The sequence below is a fragment of the Nanorana parkeri genome, unplaced genomic scaffold (assembly GCF_000935625.1).
Source record: "Nanorana parkeri isolate BGI_ZX_2015 unplaced genomic scaffold, ASM93562v1 scaffold261, whole genome shotgun sequence".
NCBI classification, from domain to species: domain Eukaryota; kingdom Metazoa; phylum Chordata; class Amphibia; order Anura; family Dicroglossidae; genus Nanorana; species Nanorana parkeri.
This window is the reverse complement of record NW_017306529.1, coordinates 879,219-899,796: the sequence shown is the minus strand read 5'-3', so window position 1 is coordinate 899,796 and position 20,578 is coordinate 879,219. Positions and strand designations below refer to the sequence as shown.

The following is a 20,578-nucleotide window of genomic DNA, read 5'->3' as shown; positions in this document are numbered from 1 at the left end:
TATTTGTCTCCATTGCAAAAGATATCACATCACTTCCTGCCCCAACAAGGAGTGAGGGAACATATTTTTGAATGGGGACACAAACTACAAATGAAAACCTGATAGAGATTCTAACCCTTCCCTACTTTGTTCACAGCTAATACTGAATTAAAATGTTAATGCCCAGCTCTAAGGGAGATTCTCTTACTTCCTGTCACAGTTTTACCCTTTTGTACCCTGACACACGGACACTACCAGGAGTGAAAGTCCCTATTGGGCAAAGAAATGCTGCCCAGTAGGGACACAGCAATAAAAACCTGATAGAGTGTTTAACCCTTAACTACTCTGTCTGCAACTATTAATGGGCTTGGGGTGTAATGTCCAGCGTTGTAAGGGAGATTTTCCTTTACTGCCCCAGTGACACCCAATTGTACCCTGAGACACAGGATATTAACAGAAGAGACGTTAGCCCGTTAGTGACACAGCTTCAGAAAATTGTTTAGCTTCTGGGGACCGGAGCAATTTTGCAATTTTTGCTGTGTTTGTTTAGCCATAATTACCATCTTGCTCATGCATTGCACCTACACATATTATATACCGTTTTTTAAAGGACAAAATTAGGCTTTAATCTGATGTGACATATGCATATATAAATTTATTTATTTTTTAGTAAAAAATACAAAAAATACAAAAAACACATTTTTTACAGCTTTGTCAATAATAATGTGTACATAATTAGTGTAGCTAACAGAAAATAATTCATAACAAATTATTTTATTTACTGATTTATAGCGTATATATTATATGTCTTGGATTTCAATTTATTTTGGGAGTTATAGGCCATCAAGTAGAGTGAGTTAAATACAACTTCATTGTGGAACAATGTTAGAATGTGGTATGTTTTTGTCTATCATTAATAGCTTCCTCGGCACTATATTTTCTTATAATTTTTTGAATAAACATTTTTTTTTTTATTTTTTTGACTTTTTAAAACTTTTTTACATATTAAAAACTATTTTTTTTCCTTTAAAATTCTTTTTAAACTAGGGGGCACTAAGGGATTTTTTTATTTTTATTTAGAGTGGCTTTGATACTTAGTATTTCTGAGGAGAATACAGTATTTTCCTCAGAGATACTTTGTATCACTTTTGTAATATACAGCCGGCTTACAAAACACAGTGAACAGCTGCCGGCTCTGTGACTGTCACGGCTCTGCGATCACAGCTATCAGCTCTCGATGTGATCACAGGACGGTCACCATCTAATCTGCTTTTGAGGGTCTGCCTTGGACCCCGAAGGACCCATCAACAGCAGTAACTCAATGAGCTGCTGGTCCCTGCATGCACTAGTGCTCATTGTAAGGATTGACGCGTTTTTCCTGTTAAAGAACTAAACAATATCAGTTCGGGGACTTGTTAAGGGAGAATACTTTCCAGTAGGGGCAAAGATAGCAATGAAAACTTAGCAGCTGTTCTAACCCTTCCCTACTCTTTTTTTTAAAATGTGTTTTTTACTGCTTGTATCTCTGATTGAGAGAATTCCAAAGGTATCACAGACGGCAACCCTAATACTTTCCTCCTTTCTCCAAAACAAGATAAAAAACGTTTCAGCTAAAGTATGGTTTTAATGCATTTATCAGTGCAACAGCTGTCATCCATGTCCAACCATAGATTCCATTTTGGACAATCACAGCAAAAAAACTATAACTGAATGTTGGATGCTGTTATTGCACACTACTTTTTGCCTTATTGAAAGAGCCTGGTAGTTTTAGTATGCCTAGAATACCTATCATGCTTTACCAGCCTAACAATGATTTTTTTTCAGAACAACCCTGTTTAATTGTTGCTGAAAGTGAAGGCAGGTGCAACAAATGTTCTGCTGGCTATATATCTTATGATAATCTGTCCATTTCTATTTATTGAATGATTTCAAACAGGCCATTTGGAAGGTCAACCCCCTGCATCGGTTGCAGTTTAATCCTGGAAGATTTCTGCTTTTTAAGAGCTTTTTTAGGCAGTTCAAATTACAAATGGAATTGGGTGTTGACTAAGTGACTAAATAATTTATTCACTGAAGTGTAAAAAAAGATAACCTCTGAAATATGTCTTGAAAGCCAGCAAACAAAAAATTGCCTAAGTCAGCAGTAATATACCGCTGTTTTTTTATAGCTTACTGGTGTAATCTATCAGGTTGTCTCGGTTCAGGTTGAAGGAGAATTATGGTTGTATGTGTTTCATGGATGAGCCTCTTCTGTAAAGCAGTTTCCTTACTACTTTTGTAATATTCAAAGGTCTATATCATTTTATCTTTCATCCGATGAAGGATGCAACCAATTCAAATAAGTAAGGATAAAAGGGGAGGAAGCAGTTAGAGTTAATAATGGGTTAAATAGAAATACATTTATTTAAAGAAAAACAAATAACTTGTAAGGGTTATTAAAATTATGTGATTGCATTCACTATTTTATTGATATGCAGATAACCTTTGATAGCAAATACAATGAAACATTGATTCATTGTATTAACACAATGACATTTGCAGGCTGCAAGTGCCATTTTATACAGGAACAGCTGCATTTTGACAGCCATTCCTGCTGTGTAATACAATGCAATTACTAAAATGACAGCTAGTAATTGGGGTAATAATGGGAGGGGGTGGGGGTGGGGCTGGATGTGTGGGGGTCTTTAGCATTGGCAGGGGTAGAGTAGCTGGACTTTAGAAATGCATCCTAAAAATCTGTTTAAGTGTTTTAGAACATATATTATGTAACATTCTAAGTAATGAAGAATAATGGGTTGCTCAAGTTAATGGACTCCCCCCGTGTTGCATCACTGGTGCAAAAAAAATAAACAGAACAGGTGTTTTTTTAACCCTCCTCTGCTATATTCAAAAGTGAAAAAAAGTTTTGCCTATACAAATACGTTATTTTATATTATGGTGAATGCAACTGAAGATAGAGAAAACAACTCTAACAGGGCAAGTATATAGCCAGAAGGCAAAGCATTAAGATCTCAGTACTGGAGCCCCAAGAGATAAAAGTCAGTAGATAAGGAAGTCCACTAGACTCTACTTTTAACTGGACCGGAACAGACTGTGCACCTGATAACTGTAGCCCATAAAACACATAGGAATACATTGGGGTGCATTTTGGGTGCAGGAGCGCACGGTTCTGGTCTGGACACAATCAGGACGTCATGTGAACAAGCCCTAAAGGTAGACTCTAGTTTCTTTGAATCTGAATACAATCAGGTAGTATAGGGAAAAGCCCTTTCTAAGAAATCATATTGTATTATGTCTGTTTTCAGCTGCGGAGAGTTAGAGAAGCGGAAAAACAATGCAAACCTCTGCTGGAAAAGAACAAGTGCCTCACTAAAAGAAATGATGAACTAATGCAATCCTTGCAACGTATGGAGGAGAAGCTGAAAGTACTTTCAAAAGAAAATGCAGAAATGGTAAGTATGACGAGCAAAAGTCTGTTGTAAAATGTAGTTTAAGGAGAACCAGTCACAAGGGGGCATTTGTAATCATTTGAATCTACAGACTTGAATTTGTATAATACCACAGAGTTATCTTTCTGAGATAAGGGCATCTTATTACATACCTGAGCTCTGTGCGGACGCTCAAAAACATTCATACAACAGTGGTACGGTCAGGACCTTGTTTATTGACATGTTTTCCTGCTCCAACAGCCGAAAGAGCATTTCAGTGTCAGTTATTATCCTTGACCTTGGCCCGGAGAGAGGTCAGCCTCAATACAGCCTGACACTGGCTGACATTTGTGCTCTGATGGGAAGAGAATACAACTAAATACCAGCACACACACATATGTCTAAAAAGTAAGAATGCTCTGTAGATTAGAGATCCAGATTCTTCAAATGCCAATTCCTGAATTCCGTAACTGACTCTCCTAAATCCCAATTTAACTAATATATAAAGTATAGTTGTAAAGTGTATGCCCGGGCAGGAGGCTGCAGAGGAGGACCGCTGGTCTGTCTGCTGCTTTCAATTATACTCCTACATAGTCACAACTAGAACTTTGTAATTAGCAGGGAGCGTGAGCTTTTCTGATAAGGGAGTTCTAGCTCTGAATCAGTGACTAACACAATGCTCAGAGCAGCACGGACTCCAAATGTCACAATTGTGGCAGTTCTGGTTCACTACAACGTCACTCTGGTTTTCTTTTTTTTAAATAATTTTATAACTAAAAAATTATTTTACTTTGGAAAAAATAACCGCTTGTTGTCAAAAAAAATATTTGGGTTTGCATACATATGTAGCGCTCACCCCCGAAGGAGCCGCTGGATGAACAGGTCCATATCTAGTCAGTCTAGAGATAGATTTCCAACTGCCCCATTAGCATCGGCCTAGCCTAGGGGCAGGCTGAACAGGACCCAACCTCAGTCCATGGCTGGTCCAGGCAAGAGAGCGAGCACATGGCCTCCCACCAATATATATATCCTTTGTCAGCAGACATCACTGGCTACAAAAAGCCCAGTAACTGGCTGCTGCCCTGTACACATATCACAGTGTCACCCATTGGCTGTCCCATAATGTGACAGAGTCTCACTCCGCCCTAGGGGGTACAGACAAGGTTGGACACCTGGGATTAACCATGTGCTGGCTGCTACAAAATTCAACCAGGCTGCATACAGCCCTGGCTATCACTAAATAGCTAGTAAGCACTTCACCAAAGGTGATGGGCGCTACACATACAAGTTATTTACTATGCAGGTTATTGCAAAGCTATTGCAAGCAACTTGCATTATGATGCATATATTTTTTTGTGCATAGTAGCAATTGTTATTTCTAAGTGTGCTAAGTGTTTATTTACCAATTATTTCTTCCTATTTGTGGTCCCACTTTTTGATTGAAAGCCATGTTTGCCAATCAGAAGGTGGTGGGAGAGCAGAGTATAGGGGTCTATTCACGAAGCAGCCAAAGGATCTAGCCGTAGCTTCGGCTGATCCTTCGGCTAGCTTCGGCCCCAGGGCCCCTTTGGTTCAGTAGAACCGAAGGGCTGCTGTACGGGTTATTCACTATAGCCCGTACAGCTCCCGAAGTTGGCCGAGCGGCTCAGTCGAGCCGAAGGCATATGCTTCGGCTCGACTAAGCCGAGGTAAAGCCGAAGCTGGCTGAACAGCGGCGAGTAGCCTGCCGGAGGTTCGGCTTAGCCGATCAAGATGTTGGATCGGCTGAGTTGAACTCCTTCTGCACCTCGGGTCGGCCGAACATGCTGAGCATGTTCGGCCGACCCGAAGCCACCCGATGTACGGCTTATTTCAGCCAATATACGGCTGAAATCAGCCGTACCAGCCTGAAGTGAATAGGCAAACAGCGTTCGGCTCACTTCGCTTCAGGTTGGTCGTTCACTCGGCTGCCTATGGCAGCTTAGTGAATAGGCCCCATAGTTTCTCTCCCTGCAGTGTGGCTACAAGTTGGTTCCAATAAAATGAAAGAGATGAGAAAAGGCATCAGTTCAGCTGCCTGCCCCCAACCATTTTGTAATATAACTTATTATAATGGTTGGGGGAGGGGATATGTATAGCATACTCAGTAAGGGCAGCAATGCCCATTGACATTTAAAACCACGGTTGCACTATTAAAATGTCATCTCTGGAAAATGATGGATAATTCTGTTAACCTGTCACCTACTGCTAGCTTGCTGGGAAAATATAGCTTTAATTCACTAGGGGCAATGCAATGATATCATGACATGCTAACTATAATCAAATATGGCATAAATAAAAGATGTGTCAATGTTTAATTACTCACTGATGTTTTAGTGTTTACCAAATGTATGACACCCTCCATTACTGATGTAGTGCAAATGCAAGAACAAAACTGGGGAATTTATCAAAACTGGAGCAGACAAGATCTGGAGCAGTTGCCTAAGGCAACCAATCAGCTTATCTCTTCAGTTTCTTCAGTTAAGATTTGAAAATGAAAGAGATATACTGATTGGTTGCATATGCACAGCTGCTCCAGATTTTGTCTGCTCCAGTTCTGATAACCCCCCCTGTGTATTGTGTCTACAAAGAGAAATTCCAGTAAGTATTTGAATTCAGTGAGTCACTAATGGTTTCTAGAGAAGATTGCAACTGTGCTGAAGTCAAGAAGTCTATTCAGTCTAACCGCTATTAGAGAAGTATATTGTTCAAAGCTGTCCGATATAGCAGCCTTGTAAAGTGGCATTTGGCTGACATTCAAGGCTTTAGTCACATGTTACTCAGCTGAAAATGGTCAGAGAGGATACAAGGGAACTGAAGGTTACTAATGTCAGAGAGCCCTTAAAAGTCTGGCATGTGGCAGTATGTAGTTTTAGGTTAGTAGAGTTCAGATTACATTATTTACATCCCTGTTGCAAACCTGTCCAGACAGCAAAATACATATTTATACATTTTGGGGACTATTATCTAACAAAATATTAATTCTACTCAGCCAGTCTTGTTATTTACTGTACATACCTCTGCCAAATTTCAGGTATGTACCACCAAAATAGCGACACCACAATGTCATATTGCAGCTACCTGTGCCACTTGCCTACTCATTGAACTATGGATAACCATTATCAGCTGTTCAGGTTCCTAATTAGGGAGATTTTTTCTTATTTCCTGTGTAGTATCTGGAACAGGAAATAGAATCTCTCATACAGTGACACAAACAGTAATGATCCCACTTTTATTAGAATGAGAACGTGTTATAATTTCTTTCTCGATGTGGTCACTGAGCCAGGATTTCAGTGAAAATCTTCCCCATTGGATACAGACAGCTAAATAAACTTTACAGGGGTTCACACCCTGCTATACAGAACAAGAAAACAAATATTTTGCTTGAAGAGCCAATTGCCACACAAAATCTGTATGTAAACGTTCCCCACCATGATGGCCCATGCTGGGTATACATTTTAAAGGTCCCTTGTGTATGAACTAGCAGCCGACACTAGCACGGCTAGTGATTCTGATATCTGAAAATAAATAACTGGGAATAAATAACTGGAACAGAGTTTTTCCTGATCATGCAACCACTATCAGGGCTATTCACAAAAGGGTGAATAGTTTGGAGAAGGCAGGAGAAGTGAACACTCTAGGACCCTTTTGTGAATAGCCATGTATGTCAGCTATGACATGACCACAAGCAGGCTGGAGACTTCATTGGAAAATTAAAAGCAGCAGTGATATATGCAGTGCCATCTTTTTAATGCCACAATTTTAAGATTCAATTACAGCAAATAATAATAATAGTAATCATAATAATATGTATTCATTAAAAAAAAGTGTATTTACATTTTTTGCACATTTGCCAGCCTATATGGTTCCTTTTATTTTTCAGAGAAGCAAGGGAAAGTGAGAGGAAATGTCTTCAAAATGAGGGACGTCTCCTCTTAGTTGCCACTGAAACTGTCCTCATTGGAAAAATTATCCTTTACCTCTTGTGTTGGTGACAACTTTAAAATTTTGGATTTCCCAACAGTTTTTATTTTGGTGACTCACTGAATCTACCCAGTGGGGAAATGGAAATAAAAAAAAACTGACAGGAATCTAATCCTTCTAACAAGGATTCTAATCATGTCCTACGCTATACAAAATTAAATTAAAGTGTTGGCTATACATTAACTTTAATTCAAGTTTTATGGCTTATTCACAATGTTCTGTGCATAGTAATGCCCGTAATATGGTGTGCTGATGCACATTGGGTTGGAGTAGCCCAATAATTTCCTATGTGCTCTTAACAAACTTCAACACATCAAAAAGCAAACCTGACCAATTTTGTTGCCAATGCAGTGCACCGCAATGCTTGTCTATGCACATCTGTGCATTATGGTGGGCTGAAGGGTCAGGTGCATTGTTTAATGTGTTGATATTCATTGATCCATTAAAAAATTATGGGATGCCCATCCTGCACCAATCCTGCAAACCAACAGTTGTAGGGCCATGTAGACTATTGAGAGGACCCAGAACTGTAGAGCATGGGATTGGGAGCTGTAGGGAAGAGCTGGAAAAGAAGTATCAGAGACCCTAGGGTAGCTGGATATACTGACTAATGCTGGGCAAACTGTGGGGTGGACAGTTTCAGGAGAGCAGAGGAGAGTCAGCTAAGATTTGGCGTGTTCCAGGGGAGGATTTCATCTGTTTGACATTCCCTCCGAGTCCATACCGCATGAACAAGACAGAGCAGATCAATGGATGAAATCAGATAAAGCTTGCTGATGTTTCCCAGAACACATAGCTACTTGAAACAGGTTGTACTTTGCAAGTAGTGTGGCATCTAAAGCTAAGTTCCCTATGTGGATTTCAAGGCAAAAGGCTTGTTTTTTTGAGGGTGCCTTTCATCATGGTCTAGGATAAATTGAGATTAAAAGCTATACATGAAAATGTAAAAATGTATGTGTTTTTTCCTTTAATTCAGAAAGAGAAAATCACATCTCATCCTCCTCTGAAGAAGTTAAGATCCTTGAATGACCTTGACCAAGCTGGAGAGGAGCAAGAAATTGAATTCTTGAAGTTACAAGTGGTAGAGCAACAGAACATTATTGATGATTTAACAAGGGTAGGATTGTACACAATCATAATGTTACATATATTTTATTGAATTGATCTTTATGACCCTTAATAGAGTATGGTGCAAGTCATACTGAATGTCTTATGTAGTAATATATTGTTTACACATATTTAAAGACAAATTTACTTAAATTTTTAAAAAGGAAAAATTACACGTTAGACTGCAGTGGGGCATTGTGTAATAATGTAATTAATGTATATGTGAACTCTCACAATGAACTTTTCTTATTTGTTATCTTTTGGTATGTTAAATAAATTATTGGAAGTATTTTCCTATATCTGTTTAATGAGTACAAAAAAACCTGTTGATCTTGTCAGAATTTTAGGGCTGTCCTGTGTTCTATGAACACTTCCGGAGTTATCTACTGTGTTATCTCATTGCTATGCAAACTGCCCACATGCATAGTATTTGGAGGATATTACTGTCCTCAGTTTAAGCTGCACTCACATCTACTGTGTATGTGGGGGGTTCACACTGTACAACCAAGTTTGGACAGTCAGTCTGAGCCGATGTTTTGAAATGCTGCTGATACATAAGGTTCTGCCTAGAATCAGAGACAGGAACTGTTAACAATGCTGCCTTTGGATAAAGTGGGGCGGCTCCCAAGATCATCTGAATTTTTTTTTGATCAAACTTAAAAGACTGCACCGCATTCATCCAAAGTAAGCATTATGAACCCACCTTGTTGACAAATGGTATGTCCCAAGCTCCTGTCACTATCATTTTCAGTCTTCAGATCAGCCACATATACTGTGAATCTTACTAAAATAAAAATGATAATAAAAGATACATTGTACCAATACATGTACAGAAAACTATACTGATATATAAAGTACATATGGTTAAAATAAAAGGCTAGTTGTTGACCTTCAGTTGATGATAAAAATAGATTTTAGTCCATTAAAATGCCAAGATTGCTGCTATAATACCAACCCATGCCATTCATGAGAAAAGTCAGCCTTTTTGAGTCCCCGCTGTTGGGGCGCATCGTATGATATAAATGGGCCACAAGGAAAATTGCTTCTCTGACCATAATGATGGAGTACAATGAGGCATCAATTCATTTTTCCAACTTATCCAATCTGCTTTTAAGATGGCAGCTCACCCTGATCCACACATATCAAGTACCATAAAACCTGTTCATTCCAGACCCCTCAGGCATGCAAAATAATGTGATGTTTTATTTTCATTTTCTGCAACACTGTCTGAATCTGAATTGATATTATGGAGTTATTATGCTTATGATTATTGAAACATTACTGGTAAGTTATGCAGTGGGAAGAATCCCCAGTGACTGGCTTTCTTTTTAAATCTTTCTTTGCATATTAATCTTTTGATCCATGTTTAAATTAGCAGAGCCTGCAGCTACTGGCGATATTCACACAGTGCTTCTGTGTACCTGCAGGGAGATTCTGAGTTTGTGCCCACTTTACATCAGTGGTTTAATTTGATGTTCGACAACAAAAGTTCATGTAAATGAAGGGGCAGGGGTGATCTGCCCCTAGGCTTATCTTTTTCTCAAGACCCACAAGTAGATGGATTAGTAAATACACTTGGGATAGATGCATGGGAAGATAAGGGACCCTTTGCTTGTCTTCCTAGGCCTATTTAGAAATGTTGTTTGAACAGAATCATGATTTTCCTTAGGCTCTTGTCAGAATTTTAACAAATTTATTTGTAATGATTACTGGTATATATAAACAACTTCTGCTACAGAGAATATCATACAATCTCATAACACATATATAATTATGCCAGATATTATCAGAATACCATTTTCAAATGCAAACAAATGTGCATGTGTACCATGTATGATTGATTTATTATTTTAAAGTAAACATTTGTTTTGCCCGTGTAAGGTAAAGCAGCAGGTTCATTTTAATGCTGATCCCACCATCTATGTATACTCAGCTTCCTTTCCATTCCCTGGTGCTTGGTCACTGAGAGAGAAAAAAGATGGCCTATGTGTAAGCTCCAAGTCACAGGTAGGAGATACACAGGTCTGAGGATTTCCTCCCACTCCATGTGGTAGCGCTGGGTCCCAGAATGGACTGTCACTTAGCACCAGCCCTGTGGCATGGGAAAGAAATTAGGGAGTCACATGTGCCCCACTTATAAGTACCAGATATTCACTGTCAGCAGCCTAATGGAGTGGCGGGCTAGCAAAGGGATGGTGAGTATGTGTTGCTGGTGGGGCTGCTATTTAAATTTACCTGTTGCTTTGCCCTAAATGGATAAAGCATAGGTTTCCTTTAAGATGGCTTGAGAACAACATTAAAGAGGTTATTCACAAAGAAGGCGAAGGATTAAGCCAAGACTTCGGCTAATCCTTCGGCTCGCTTTGGCTGCTGGAAGCCTTCTGTTCAGCCCAACCGAAGGGCTGCTGTATAGGCTATTCACAACAGCCCACACAGCAGCTGAAGCACTCAGCCAAGCCGAAAAATAAGCGTTCAGTTTTGGCTGAGCCGAACACACATTCAAAGCAGGGAGAACGGTCTGCGGAAGCAGAAATGATAAAAAAATAGAATAAAAAAAACTGACAATGTAAAGGAAAAAAAACAGCTTGGGGTCCCCCTCCCAATTCATACCAGACCCTTTAGTTCTGGTAGGAATGTTAGGAGAGACCCCAGAGTTTAGAAAAAAAAAAAAGCAACTAAAACTACCTCTTAGTCATTCACTTTGGCATCTGGGTGCCCCCTTTATTAAAGAGGGTACCCAGATGCAGATGAGCCCACCTGCCCGCAGATCCCGAGAACCAGGGTTGTGGGAAAGAGGCCCTTGCCCCCATTGGCAAATCCCCCCTGGAAAAGCAGCTACCTCAGAGGTAGCAAACAGTAGAACCGAGCCAAATGCTGTACGGCTGTATTCAGCTATTCACTCTCTGCTGTTCGGCCCCTATGAGAATAGGGGTTAACAACAGCGAGTGACTTTCCAAACGTTCACCTCAGCAAATCCAGATGGTGGTGAACGGGTTCTTCCCTTTGGTTCACTCGAACTTGCTGAGGCTGTTCGGCTGAACCAAAGGGAAGTGAAGGGAGCCAAATCCAGCCGATGTATGGCTGAAAATAGCTGTACAGTGCTGAAATGAATAGCAGAACATGCTTCGGCTCCCTTCACTTCGGCTCGGTTATTCACTTGGCTGCCTTCAGCAGCTTAGTAAATAACCCCCTAAATTTGAGGAGGGAGCTGTGTGCTACCAGACATGCTGATCGCTACCCCATTTGATTGAAATGTTTAGGATTAGTCAACAATCATATATAATTAGCAGTGAAAGGATGGCAATATAGACACAAACTGTCAACATATGTAACTTTCTGGAAAATCACAGGTCTTTGAAAATCCATAAAAAATCTTACCATTGGTTTTGTTTATTTAATAATATACCTTATATTGCCTGTATCTTTAATGTGTGCAAGGGTTTTTAAGATCATATCCCTTTAATGAATAGAAAGAAGAGATATCCCTTTTTAAGGGAGTTTAGTTATTAAGGGTACAGCTATAGAAAATGAGCTCCATAACTTCAAGCCCTTTGGTGGTCTCCTGTCCTAGAGGGCATGGACTGGAGCAAATGCCCCCTTTGTCCTATTATTTAAACATGCCTTGATATCAGGTGCAAAGCGTGTGCATACCCAGATGCACAGGATGTCTCCGTGTACTCAGCAAGGTTTCTTGGGTCGGTTTCTGTTGGCACAGAAATCCATCATGGTCAGTCTTGGTTTCTTTCCATGTTCAGCCATAGGTACCAGTCTCAGTTCTGATTGAATTGCGATTATCTAATGTCTATGAGTACATCTCAGGGCATATAAAGAGGATTATTTTATTATACTGGTGTTTGCACCAGCATTTGCTTTAAAAAGTGTTTCGGTTATGGCATAGTAGTATGCCAATATACACAGGCATTTAGAGTCCGCACCAAACCCAAAGCAATAAGCAATAATGTGTATCCTAACAGTCCATCTGTACTAACTGTAATTGTAAATATTATATTAAAGTTAAAAATGCTTTCTATTCATGTTTTGTGTCAGTGCACAATTTTTTTTTCAGCAGGTCAAAACATTTATATTTATCTTCTAGGATAGAGAAAAACTAATTAGACGAAAAAAGCATAAAAGAAGCTCCAAGCCTATAAAGGTATGTGCCTTAGATAATAAAGATGTGCATTGCAATAAAGAACTCTGCATGCATTCCTGAGGATTGCCAAGTGATTCCCACACTCATGGCACAAAAGGTTTATTGGGTTGAATGGCTTAAATTGCATTTCCACTTGTGCAGCCAAATTGGGATAACTCCTACTTTATATTTATTACATGTTCCCATTTACATTGTATAATTACAAACTGCAACTTACCTTTTTTAGATGCTCCAGAGCTGAAAAACCCTGCTTAGATCTCACCGTCTGAGGGGTTATAATTAACCCTGTCTGTACTGTGCTGCAAGATTTCATTATCACTTGTAAAATTAGATGAGCAGAACTGTCTGTCCTAACAATGGGTTAAAGACCTCAAGGCATTGTATTTTAACTGTCCCCTAGTCTGTTCCTAATCTTCACACTCCCATCTATCCTAATCACTAGAAGTTGCCTGTAGTGTCCTATGTATAATCCTGCTTCAAACAAGCAGCTAGAAAGGTAAGAAATATTTTTAACATTATTTTAGGTATGCTTTCTGAATGGGAATAAATAACACATATATCATAGGGGTGACTTGAATTTGACTGCAAAGTGGAAATACACTTTAACATACAATATATCAGCCTACTCTGTACTGGACTGAACACAGTTGCTGTTATGGGTCCATAGCCATAGTAAATTAGCCTCATATAGTGTTACTACTGTTGTACTGATAAGACACATGCATATTTTACTAGTTGCAAAATTTCTAATAATTCTCAATACAATTGTGATTTCATTCAAAGGAGGCAAAAAACTCTCCACACCAGCATCTGTGAATTAATTGTACTGTGTGCCCTTGGCTGTTTGCAATCCATATCCCCCTTCCAATATAATTGGATTATAGAGAAGGGTCAGTGCACACAGATATTTAGGACTGGTGTCTGCCATGGGTTTGTAAAACATTTGTGCAGCATTTGGAATGCAGTGTTAGAATTTTAAATTGAATCTTATGCAGCAGCATGCTCTTTGCAAATTACTGATATGATGTGTTACCAGTGTGGTCATAAATGCTGGGGTATGTTCCTGAGATTCACTAGAACGGGAGAAGTGGCCTGACTAAGCTGTCTGTATCATTAAAGAACAAGTGCAGTTAAATGTGACTAAGTATAACTGGATATGTACTGCAAATGATGGTGGCAGATAATATGGAAACTGCTTCCTGGTATAAGCGGTGTCCATATGTATTCTGTATGGCATACTACATTTCATAATATTAAAGTAAACCTTTATTGAGAGCAATACAAAGGCTGCCATTGCTGATCACCTTTAAGAAAAAATCTAAAGACTATATAAAGTGCTGAAGTGCAAAACTATTTCAGTATTCCTGTGGGCCCCCCTGAAGCAAAGGACCTGGGCAGCTGTCCATTCTGCACTTATTATACTGTATTGGCAGTGTAGAATATAATAAGCCTCACATAATGTGACCACTGCTTTTCTAAATATTAAACACTGACATATATGACTAGCTGCAGGATTCTGAACAATTCTCTACACACTGATGGGGTTATTGCAAGGAGGCAAAAACTCCTAATCTTAAGATAACACAGATATTGTGTTCCACTATTTTGTGGCATGATAAAGAACAGATTCCCTTTTTTTTTCTATAATTTGATCACAACAAAAGTTGTGATGCCCTTCCGTTCTAATACAAGTATTGCTGTAAGTGTAATTCACTGTGATTGTTACAGAGACACCTAGTGGACACTGTGTTTGGTTATGATGATGAGTCCATGGATTCAGAAACTTCCTCGGTTGCTTCCTATCGAACAGACAGAACTCCAGCCACGCCTGATGATGACTTGGATGAGGTACCTTGGAAGAATTTCATATCATTTACATTCAAGTCTAGATCCTATTATCATTTTTATTACCGTTAAGCATATTTAAAGTGACACTAAACTCAGGAATTAAATCTTAAAAAATGCATGCAAGTGCCCTACCAAAAATTTATCTTATTTGGTCATCACTCAGCTTTAGATATCTCTGATTATGTGCTGACATTGTCCTTCCTTCTGGAAGGTGGCTACTTTTGTTCTCCATGGTCCCTGTGTGTGTTGTAAAGTAATCACAGTTCCAAGCTCATTCCCGTGATAGACTACAATCTCCATACAAGTTTACTAATCTGTATTGAGATTGTAGTCCATCACAGGAGCGAGCTTGGAGCAGTGGCTACTTTACCACACACACAGGGAACAAGGGGAACAAAAGTAGCCACCCTCCAGAAGGAAGGACAGTGTCAGCACCAATTCAGAGATGATTTTAGGATTTACTGCTGAGTGATACACAAATAAGATACATCTTTGTTAATACTTGAATGCATTTTTAAGATTTAGCTCCTGATTTTAGTGTCACTTTAAGATTGGATTCGGCACACCATATTTTTTTAAAGTGTAATTATACAGTATATTAGTAAATGTTCTTATATACCTCCATAAATTATAGACATCATGTGGTGTTAGTAGACCCTGCCATTAATGCTGGTTATGAATGTTGTATGCAGTATTAACTTTAGAACAAAGGCAGTAAATGATTAGGACAAATGCCAATCGCATTATGTTTTTTCACATCTTTTACGTAGCTTTCTTTACTTTTTTCTAAATTACACGCCATGTTTAGCTCACACGTTCCCTTGAGTTAAAAGTATTATCTAATTCTTGGTATAAACTGCTATTTAGCTCCCAGAATTTTGCCCTGGAGATTGTTAATCCTGAATTTATCTGAGCACAAGCTATCAGACTGACCGGTCCCTATGGAGGGTGTCTGTTTAACTTATTCACAATATAAGTAACATGCATAGCCTCATATACAGAAGTGCCAGGTATCCTAAACCATTCTTTTAGCACATCAGGTTGCTACAGGAACAGTCACGTGGAATCAGAACAACTGAACAGTTTTACTATAAACACTGCATATAATTTATTTTAAATGCTAGGAACTATGATTGATAAACAATTTAAATACCTTTTCCTAAAATAGACCTTTGCATACTGTCCTTGGTAGTGGAGTCACAACATTTATACATTCCATTTATCATACTAAAATAAAAAGTAAAAACTAAAAAACTTACCCTGACTTATATTTTTACATATTTATAAAAGTTAAGAATGTGTGCATTTATATGTATGTATGTTCAGAATGCATCTGTATTGGGGAAATACATACGGTGTATGCACTGTCTATTTAGAGAGTGTACCCAATAGTTATATACTGTACATAATATAAGGAATTTCTAGGCTTCTGGTGACCTTCACAGTCCAGTTATTCCTTTGACTAGCTGCCACAGCTATATGATAGTCCCATATTGCCACAACTGATTTAACATCAAGTTACCAGCAAAGAGAAAGGATCCACTTGTATGCCAGCTTAGTGTCTAAAATTGAGCATCCATGTTTACCCTTTATGTGCTGGAACACAATCTATGGCATGCACAATAATGGTCTTATATTTCTACACTGCTTGTATGGTGAATTCATATTGGCATAGCTATTTAGCACATAAATAACTTCTAAAAGTGTCACTGTAGCCTGTATAAACATATGTAAATATGCATAGGATCACTAACGACCAATTTTTGTTAAATAAAGAGTTTAGCAGCAGAAGAATCAGAGTTGAGATTCCGGCAGTTAACCAAGGAGTACCAGGCACTGCAGAGGGCTTATGCTTTACTTCAGGAACATACCGGCAGTATCATGGATGCAGAGCGGGAGGCCAAGGTAACTACATTGATTATATTGTTTTGTATATAGGTTGTGAGTTATTACATGGGATTTAAACTGGAAGCATTGTAGAAGTCATTAACCCTGATTTATCAAGCTGCAATATCACTTAAAGTCGAACTCACACACACACAGAAACTTTAATTTAAATATATTCCTCAATAGTCACAAAGTATATAAACCCACTTTGTGTGCATCAGATGCCTTTGCAAATCCATATATTACATTGTAAAATGAATACAGACATCATCACTGTGCTGTACATAACCTATACAGAGAGCAGAGCTGTGGGAAAGACCCAGCAGACCCACCTAGAGCAGGCTGCCTGCAGAAAACTACAGGGGGGCAGATACAAGACCAGTCACCCTGCGCTAGAAGAGAGCAGCAGTGACTGGTCTTTCTTACAGGAAGCTCCTGCACTGAGGCAATGGTTTTACACTGGATTATGCAGAGATCTGGAAGAAATACACAGAGCACGCCAAGATTCAAGTAAGAATACACGTGCCTCTTGTATTTAGCCAGTATTTGCTTATCCTAGCTTCCAGCTTTAAAGCCTGAAAATTGGCTTCACTTATTTTCATTGATTTGTTAATGTCGCTCTACTTTTTTTTTAACAATCAGTAATTAACATCTATGGAGATGCATTTGAAATGCTGCTTTCACTGTCCAATTGAGGAAAGGAGGGTAGGGGGACTTTCAGCAGATAATCCCTTGCTCCCACAAACTCTCATAGGATTATATGTGTATTTATTGTATTTTATAATATATACCTGAAAAAGCCTCTCTTGTGTAGACATCCAAAAGGCCTGAGACGTCTGCTGGGTGCCGCCATTTTGGATGTGATGTCAACAGCACTAGCAGACTCAGAGCTCTCATTTAAGTAGTGTTCCCCTTCGCTCCTCCTCCATACTTTGGTTGCTACAAAAATCTTTATGTAGGGAGGTGAAGGAAGAGGCAGAAGAGATGGTCCAGCATAGACAGTGATTAGACACTTAAAGAAGAGGAAAGGTCTATGACAAGGAGGCTGTGCTAGAGAATTGACTCTACTGGAGTACTAAAATTCCCTAATAAGTTCAAAGGCACATTGTAAGTGAGTAAAAAAATCATTTATGGAATGGGAAAAAATGAGCAAACAGGATCTGTTAGTAGAGAACATACAAGTCCCACTGCAGCAGGGGGACTTGTAGTTCACTACGGAATACAAATGCAGTGATGTCACCACACTTGTAGTCCATTCATTCTTCCTCCCATCCATATTACTGAATGTCCATGCCAAGGTTTGGACAGGGACAGGAGGGAGAACCTGCAGGAACATTGCACCCGCCATCAGCCATCCACTAATCGCCACTGCAATGCTTTACTTGCTCATATTCAAAAATATAATACATGCACATTTTTTTCTTTTATGAAATGTGAATTTAATATTTTCTTTAAAAAGGCGGACTTTGAAACGAATTGATTTTTCTGTGCTTTTGCTTGCCATTTTTTTAAAATTTGATGACAGGGTCTCTTTAAGGCTGAACACTAATGAGGTTAGTCAGGGTGTGATGGAAGGATCCCAAGAATCTCAGAGGAGAGCAAATAACATGTACCAAGTATAGACTTCCCATTAATGCAATTTCCTTATATCTGCTTTCACCTGCAGGGAGCGGAAGTTTAATTAGACAGAGATGGATGATGTCTTTTTAAATAAGTCTTTTTCACAATATTTTACAGGTACAGGAACAGATGCACACAGATGCTTTTCATCACAAATCCAAAATTGAAGACTTAGAAAAGGCTTTGGCTCAGAAGGGGCAGGTCAGTACTGGTTCACTAATAAAATGCGTCATTTTTATTTTACATTTAAATATTTGGGTAAAATGTTCAATGTGACCATGTTATTAATTCTGTTGTTTACAGGATTCCCATTGGGTGGAAGAAAAACAACTTTTCATAAAACGAAACCAGGAGTTAATAGAAAAGGTACAGGTTCTACAAATAAGTGCGGTGTGGACAATTGGCAGTGGCAAATATCAGACAACGGCCTTGATAAAAAAAAAAAAAAGATGCATGCCTTCTAATGTATGTCTTCTAAGCTTCACTTCTCTCTTGATAACTGTAACTGGGTATTCACATCTGCAGCATGGTCTGCCACTGTACAGAACACTGTGCAATGCTTCTGAACTAAAGCGAAGTCTGTGATTTTACCTGTTTGGAAGTGTGCAGTGGTCAGTAAGTTAAAAGATCTTGCTGCAAATGTGATGATGCTATTTTAACCGCTTGAAGACCAGGTGTTTGCACCCCCTTCATGGCGAGGCCATTTTTCAGTATTCAGCGCTGCTGTATTTTGACTGACATTTATTCCGTCATGCAACGCTGTACTGAAATTAATTTTATAAAATTTTTGGGGGACAGATAGAGCTTTCATTTGGTGGTATTTAATCACCACTGGGGTTTCTATTTTTTACTATATTTAGGAAAAATTACTGAACATTTTGGAAAAAATATTTTTTCCCCCATTATGTTAGGAAACAATTATTATTACCCAATTTTCTGGTAAAATATAAAAGACAGGGTCATGTCGGGTAAATGGACGTCAAACATGTCAAGCTTAAAAATTACGCGCACCCGCGAAATCGCAGAAAACTACCATACCCAAAATTGACAATAGGCAACGCTTTGAAAGCTTTTACCGCTCATCGGTTTAGTGTTATCAGTGATTGATGGCCCTAAAATTATTGCTCTCACTGCGACGTTCGCGGCAATATGTAACATGTGCAGCGTAATGGGCGCAATCGTTGTTTTCGCAGGTATGTGCACCGGGCCTTAAAAAAAAACATAAATTGTGTTTTTTTTATTCTTTTTTATGTGTAACTTTAAAAAACAATTTGGAAACTTACATTTTTTTTCCACTTAACTTTATTGCTATCACATAGGGGGCTAAGAAACCCCACTATGTGATAGCAAAGAGGATGTGACAGTTCCTGTATGTTTTACCTGATGAAGGGGATCCTTTGTGACCCCGAAACGTTAGTTGTTTTTTACCACGATGCACGTCAATAAATAGACGTATTTTGCAAATTTGGAGTGCCGGTGTCTCTGCTTTAGGTCCTCTTTATGGAGACCTATTGTCAGCTAGGACCCCCTGAAGAAGCCGATGAAGCAGAGATCTGCTTCATTAGCTTCTCTCCAGCGTCTGAAGGTGGAGAGGGACAGCAGAATGCGGAAGTGATATACTATACATTAATTCCGCATTCTGACAGCGGAGAGGGGACCGGAGGGAGATCATATAATGCTGGTTCCTGGCTCGCACCTGGCACAGACATCGCTGCCTGGTTTTAAATTTTGGGTCTTTCCCGCTCGCATGCGCCGCACGCTCAGATCTAGAGAGCTCCTGGCCGGCCGTTTTTTTACAACGGCCGGCCGGGAGGTGGTTAAGCAAAGGTAATTGAGCTGACTTACTAAACTTGTGGAGAATCTTCACACCATCCATTGCGTTAATATACACTTCAGTTATCCAGCAAATGAAATAAGTTAAAGTGACACTAAATTCAGGAGTTTACTCTTAAAAATGCATTCAAGTACCTTACCTATTAACAAAAATGTATCTTATTTGTGTGTCACTCAGTTGTAGATCCTCAAATCATCTCTGAATTGGTGCTGACACTGTCCTTCCTTCTGGGGGGTGGCTACGTTTGTTCTCCATTGTCTCCGTGTGTATTGTAAGGTATCCACTGCTTCAAGCTCATTCCCGTAATGGTGTGAGCTTGGAGCAGTGGCTACTTTACAACACACACACAGGGACCATGGGGAACAAAAGTAGGCACCCGCCAGAAGGAAGGACAGTGTCAGCATGAATTTAGAGATGATTTGAGGGTCTACAGCCGAGTGATACGCAAATAAGATACATTCCTGTTAATTGTTAAAGGAGGACTATGAGGAGCTGTAGCTCGCGGTATACTGAGCTTTCAGTCACGGGAGGACACTACTATATGTCCTCCCGTGACCCTTAAGAGAAGTATGGGGAAAAACACTTGCCCCATAGTTCTCTTTTAAGGTACTTGAATGCATTTTTAAGATTTAACTCCTGAGTTTAGTATCACATTAACAGGAGTTTGCTTTTCCCATGATTGGATGATCAAAATTAATTTTCACACAATTTATTGTGTGA

General features: G+C 39.1%; 1 protein-coding gene across 2 annotated transcripts in view; it reads left to right on the top strand.

Moving 5' to 3' along the window:
• LOC108787442 (janus kinase and microtubule-interacting protein 2) overlaps positions 1-20,578 on the top strand; it is a 101,145-nt gene that overhangs the window by 57,972 nt on the left and 22,595 nt on the right. For both annotated transcript variants that reach the window (XM_018556999.1, XM_018557000.1), the window contains exons 7-13: positions 3,285-3,431; positions 8,386-8,526; positions 12,613-12,669; positions 14,398-14,517; positions 16,294-16,422; positions 18,142-18,225; positions 18,328-18,390. In XM_018556999.1, coding sequence (XP_018412501.1) covers positions 3,285-3,431; positions 8,386-8,526; positions 12,613-12,669; positions 14,398-14,517; positions 16,294-16,422; positions 18,142-18,225; positions 18,328-18,390 — 741 coding nt within the window. The remainder of the gene's footprint in view (positions 1-3,284; positions 3,432-8,385; positions 8,527-12,612; positions 12,670-14,397; positions 14,518-16,293; positions 16,423-18,141; positions 18,226-18,327; positions 18,391-20,578) is intronic.